Genomic DNA, 6,000 nt, shown 5'->3' with positions numbered 1-6,000 from the left:
GGATTATTGTGATTTTACCTGTTATTTACCCCTCTTAAAACTACGGGGGGAAAAATACCGAAGACTAGCGTCACTTTAAAGGGTCATTCAGTAACAAAAAGGACTTTTACAATCTGCAGCTCACAATTGATGAAATACGAGAAAAAGAGTGAGCGCGCAAGCAATCAGTGGAACAATTAACAGACAGGTTGAGATTCGAACTATACTCTTGTAAGCATGTGTTGATACAACAAAAGAATGATGCTGAGCTGAGTGATACAAACACAGAACAAAGCAGCTCCCATACAATAATCAATCATCACAATGGAGGATAGAGGTAAGAAGACAAGGAAAACCCTAGGAACAGCAAGCCACCGATGGTCGCCACAGTGCCTTGCGAGATCTTGGAGGCCAACATGCTACCTCCAATCACCGCAAGCGACGTGCATATTGTGTGCCCTAATGTTGCTCCTACTGCAACTCCGACTGCGTTCTTGTGGGTCGCCAGCTGCATCAAAAACAGAACTACCAGTTGTAAATTAAATTTGTAAATCAAACCCAATATTTTGTATCTGAAACAGTGTTAGTTAATTAGGAAGAGTTGAGTAGTTACCGCAATTGTTGCTATCTGGCTACGATCGCCCCATTCAGCCAAGAAGGTCAAAATAAATGACTGTATAAGGACATGAGTTTCATTACAACAACAAACAGAAACCGATACTTCCATAAATTTTACAATGGATCAACCCAAATTACCAAAGAAGAAATGCAGTATAAATTTTTTTTTTTCAATATAGTTTCAGGTATGAGGTTTGTCCGTCTGTTCTACCACATGAGATTCTCCAAGGATAACGCAACTATACCAGGGAAAAGGTATCATACCTCTAAGAATATTGGTGTACAAAATCTAGAAAGAAAACGTCGATATGTCGATTTTCCTTGTCCTGTCTCAAGCTTTTCTTCCACCTGTGATAATATATGGTCATCAAAATTCATGCATCTAGAAATCATTTACAGATATCCCACAAATAATTTAAGAAAGTAATGAAGCATAGTATACTGTAAGTACATTGAACATCAGGGTTTCTTGGAGCAATATGGCTTTAGGGATAGACTTAAAAGACATCAATGGTCAAGATAATTATTTAGCCTCTTTAACATTGATGAGAATGAGGAGAATGAACGTACAGATGTTAAGATAAACCACAACCACAACACTTCTCACGATACGATTGCAACTACAACCGATGTCTTTTTTAAATTGTAACTGTAGTTGAAGTTGCAATTTGCAATGAACTGAACATTCCCCTCATGCACACAACAAACAAAACCTCAAAATTCCCTAGATCATGAAAGAATCTACACCAATGCATAAGATACAACTTGTCATACCAGTTGCGCACATGATACATCACTACGCCACAATAAGCCAAAGAACTACATCAAAACAAATTCTCAAAAAGTTCGAATATGCTGCAGAAACAATGAAAGGAAATAAAGGCAAGTATAACGATTTATACACCAGTTAACTGCCTAATAATTATTGACAGGAAATCTTGACAAAGAATTCTACATCTGATATGTAGGAGTTATATACCTCTTCCATTTCCTTCTTTTGTGAAGCTTTGGAATCAGATCGCCAAGCAATGTACAGCAGTCGGAGGCCAAAGAATGCATAGAGAACTGTGAACAAATAATTTATAAAGGAAATGTATAAGACCAGTTATCTTCAATTGGTAACCATTAAGAGATGAAGACCAGTTTTCTTCAACTGTTATGTATAAGAGATTAAGAACATATTGATTAGAACATTATCCATATTTTCCCATTAAAATCTTTAGTTTATCTGAAATGGAGAAAATCAGAAAGCTTTATATAAACATATAAAGAATTTTAGCAAAGCAGTTCAGGTACTACACCTAATATCATCAGCGTGATGTGAACAGTTCCTAGTGGTGCTCAAAGCCTCAAACCACAAAATATATAGTTATTAGCCCTTGAATCCTTGATCATATCAAATCCACTGTGTGCGGCACGTTACAAACCAAGAGCATATGCAGCTGTCCCATTTAGTTATGCACCACATGCGTATCATACAGGCAAATTTCCCACGGGTTCTAAGACTTGACTGACTCATTTAACTAATTATTAGCGCATGTTTCTTGCATGAGTTACTAGATGCTGTGGTTGCTTTTAACAAATAACTTATTATTTATCACACTACTCATGTTCCACATTTTAGCAGCCTATATTAGGTTCTTCCTAGCTAACTGATAGTTTCTTATCTAGGCTCAAACTTACTGCCAAATAGAGCAACTGAATTTTGCATGATTCATCCCCACCCCACCCCAACCACCCCCCAAAAAAAAAAACACAAGCTAAAGCAAGAATAATTTTAAGTGGTATTCCACTTGCATCTTAACATGCAGTTTTGTTACCATTTTACAATACCAATCTATGGTTGATTTAGGGAAGCTCCAAACACAAGGGACCACATGGATGAAGTTGATCATTGGTTGATTTCATGCAGGTCTAGGTCCACCTATAAATTTCAACCCACTCAAACGTGATCACAAATAAACATGAAAAAACGGAGAGGCTTGATACACCAACTAATTTGCTCCGCCAAAATTGCTCCATCAGCTGAATAATATAGTAAATGTATGAAAAGAAATGAAGATTTATGAGGGCGTGTTCTTTACAATTTCTAGTTTCTCCTGTCAGGATTTCTGATCCTAGAGGGCACGAAGCTAAGATCCGTAGCACCCAAAATTAAATTATTACTTGTATTGCATGTCTTTGAAAGGAAGAAAACAAGAACATTTCAATATGTAATGTAGGCAGTAGATCAGGTTCAACAAAAAAAAAATTAAGACAACCAAATAATCAACTCGATACAATCACCATATTACATTGGATTATGTCATGTAATTTAAGATAGTAAACAATTGAGTACCTGTAGCTGCACTGTTAGTGTGCTTCCTTGATATCAAATTTGGTACAATCCTACCTAACCCAGTAGACAGTACCTAGACATAATCATAGCATGAATCAGTTTCATCCAATGGCTAAAAGAAAACACTACACATTTTTCATCCAATGAGATAATTGTATAATCAAAAATACGAATTCTTATGATGAACAAGACTATGCTCATCAAATTGCAAGAGGGGAAAAAGTATAAATCGGACAATACTTAAAAGCTCCCTTTCAGTTCCCTCAATGTTTTATTGCCAAAAGGGGGAAATTTTGGACATCTGTTTAGAGATCTCACTGTCATCACAACGAGGGCAGCAAGCGCACCAGACAAAACAATAGATTTCGGGTGTCGCATTGCCAAAAGAGCTGCAATTATAAATGTCTCGTCCCCAATCTGGAGCACAAAACAACAATAAGAACATCCACATTGTATATAAATCAACTATAATCATCAACGAAAATTTATTTTGAGGCTGACCTCACTGACTAGAATCATTGATAAACTTGCAAAGAAGGCGTCAAGAAGCCCAGGACCAGCTTCTCCCAAAGCAAAGACGCCTTCTCCATCCTCAGTAACTGTCTTCACCGCGTGCACAAACATCTATTTACAAGAAAAATTAGAAGAAGAAAAAAAGACAATGTAGGCTAATCGTAATTCACTACCCTAGGTTTCACTAATCTTTAACTTGATACCATCAAACTTTAATTTTCCCCAAAAAAAAAGTTTCAACAGCTTTAGTTTTAATACCTTCCGTTACATCACCATTCAGAATTCTGTTTGAAACAAATAACATGGTAATATTAGAAAATTCTGATTATGATTACATGATAACCATTAACCAATCTCTTCACTTTCAAACACAAATGACTTAGCAAAAACACCTCACTACTATTAAAAAAAATATTCAGCCGGCCAAATTAAAGACAACGATATAGCAAAAGCTATTGAAGTTAAAAGTGGCGAACGTACGGGGAATTATTTGGCCAATTTTAAAACTTCACACTGTCCAAGTTCAAATTCCATTAAACTTTAGGGTATTAAAGTGCAATTAACCCTAAAAATGAATAAATGGCGAATCCTCTGACCTTAGTGCGCCGATCTAAAGGTCTCGTCGACTCATCTGAAGCATTCTCAGCGCTCTCCAGCCCTAATTCCTAACAGAACCAATCGAGATCCATCAAAAATTCTTGCTTACTTCGGAAATTTTATTAAAAAAAAGGAGATTTCACCTGAGACGATGCAGAGACGAAGAGGATGAAGAGAATGAAACCAAACTGAAAGAGTCCAGATCTCGAAGAACCCATCGATGATGATTTCAGAAACCCAAACCCTAACTAACTTCAGATTCAAAAGCAAACAAATTCAAGAAAAAAGAACCAAAAAACAGAGGGATCGCAAATGGAGAGAGAGAGAGAGAGAGAGAGAGAAGAGAGAGAGAGAGAGAGAAATTTCGACGTCGATGCCCTAACTATCGTCGTTGATGATAATAATGATATTTTAATGTTGTTATTATTAGGTTGGCTAAAAAAAGCAAATCAAAGAAAAGAATATATTTTCTATAACTGGTTCTTTTTTTCTGTTTGGTTTACTCTTTTAAAGGGAAAAAGAAGATAAGATAAGTTATCGTATTATTGGATGATATGAGTGATATTTTAAGAAATAAATTTCATGACTTGTTTTGAGGTTGTTTGGTTGGCTAAAAAATAAGAAATTTATTTTTTATAATAGGTTCTTTTCTTGTGTTTGGTTCATTCTTAAAACTAAGAAAAGAGATGAGATGAGATGTGTTGTCATTATATTATTAGATGCTGTGACTCATATTTAGGGAAATACATTTTTTAATTTTTTAATTTTTAGGAAATGGATGGAAATCAAATTTTAATGAGATGTGATGAGTTGTCACCATATTATTGGATGGTGTGACTCATTTTTAAATATGAGATGAGATGAGATAAGATGAGATGGATGACGTGACTCATTTCTTGTGCTTGGTTCATTCTTAAAAGTAAGAAAGGAGATGAAATGAGATGAGTTATCACCATATTATTAGATGATGCGGGTAATTTTTAAGGATAGAAATAAATGGAAATCAACTTTTAATGATTTCTGAGTTAGTATTTACTTTTCTTTGATTTTAGGAAACCAACCAAAGAGTAGAAGTGCGCCAAGCGCGAGGGGTTGAAACTCGGAAGGTATGCACGTGCTACGCATGAGCGGTCAACATTAGCAGCGGGGCCCAGTGGGTGTACCATGTCCCTGTGTCGGTGTTTACTGGGTTGACCAAGTTTGCTTTATAGTGGCCCTGGGCTCTTGGGCTGTGTGTATTTAGGTATATTATCTTCCACGATATAAAAATCAAACTGTAGATAAAGATTCTGGCCCAGCTCTGCAGACCCAGTAATCAATTAGCAATGAGAAATGCTAGTTGGGCCAAGATTTAGATTTAGAACTGATATCTTTTGGGAGAACTCCGATCGAGCCTTCCCAAGTCAAATACTCGCATTAAAGCAAGTAGCTCCCATGCTCACAATTTAGCGCATGACTCTTGCCAGCCGCCTCCGTAGCCATCCGGTCACCGCGACGGTCGCCATCTCGCTGTGCAATCGTCTCATCCGGCGAAGCCAATCTCTGCTAAGGAGTTCCTGAATCTGGACTACGATGCCAAAATGCGGGTCAAGCGCACCCGCCTTGTAATTTTTCCGAATCGAAAAAGGCCTCCGAGGCCTCCATTTTGACCCGCCTACCCCTAACCTAAATTGAAATAGTAATGGTTTAGTTGATAGATGATAGCAGGGGAGGGGAACCGGTGCGGTTTATTGTAAATCATAGCTGATTTAGTGTACACATTCTTGGTTGGGGATGCGTATTATTTTGTAACAACCAATTTTGTTTAATTTAGCTGGCTGGATTACTATTTTGGTAATCAATCATTTTTCTCAAAAAATAATAATAATAATAATGGTTAAACTCAAAAACTAGACCGGGATCAGCCTTGACCCAGTTTTGAAGAGCTAGCCAAACATAGCCTAAGGTTCTTGCAA

General features: G+C 36.9%; 1 protein-coding gene across 1 annotated transcript; it reads right to left on the bottom strand.

The window, feature by feature from the left end:
- LOC109830078 (GDT1-like protein 4) lies at positions 272-4,350 on the bottom strand. Its single transcript, XM_020397230.1, has 9 exons — positions 4,189-4,350; positions 4,045-4,113; positions 3,437-3,559; positions 3,254-3,352; positions 2,936-3,008; positions 1,577-1,662; positions 862-945; positions 593-652; positions 272-487 (listed from the first exon to the last, which is right to left on the bottom strand). Exons 1-9 carry the CDS (start codon positions 4,261-4,263, stop codon positions 299-301), a joined length of 858 nt encoding a protein of 285 aa, XP_020252819.1. The 5' UTR covers positions 4,264-4,350; the 3' UTR covers positions 272-298.

The sequence above is a fragment of the Asparagus officinalis genome, chromosome 2, assembly GCF_001876935.1.
Source record: "Asparagus officinalis chromosome 2, Aspof.V1, whole genome shotgun sequence".
NCBI lineage: Eukaryota > Viridiplantae > Streptophyta > Magnoliopsida > Asparagales > Asparagaceae > Asparagus > Asparagus officinalis.
The sequence above is the reverse complement of the archived record's forward strand: the minus strand, read 5'-3'. Positions and strand labels throughout refer to the sequence as shown.

What these genes read in the sequence shown, in the direction of transcription:
- LOC109830078 (XM_020397230.1), bottom strand. Translation starts at nt 4,263, where the DNA reads ATGGGTTCTTCGAGATCTGGACTCTTTCAGTTTGGTTTCATTCTCTTC. An exon ending in CTGCCCTCGTTGTGATGACA is followed by an intron (nt 3,009 to 3,253) that starts GTGAGATCTCTA and finishes GATTATGTCTAG; the next exon opens with GTACTGTCTACTGGGTTAGG. An exon ending in GCCAGATAGCAACAATTGCG is followed by an intron (nt 488 to 592) that starts GTAACTACTCAA and finishes TTTTTGATGCAG; the next exon opens with CTGGCGACCCACAAGAACGC.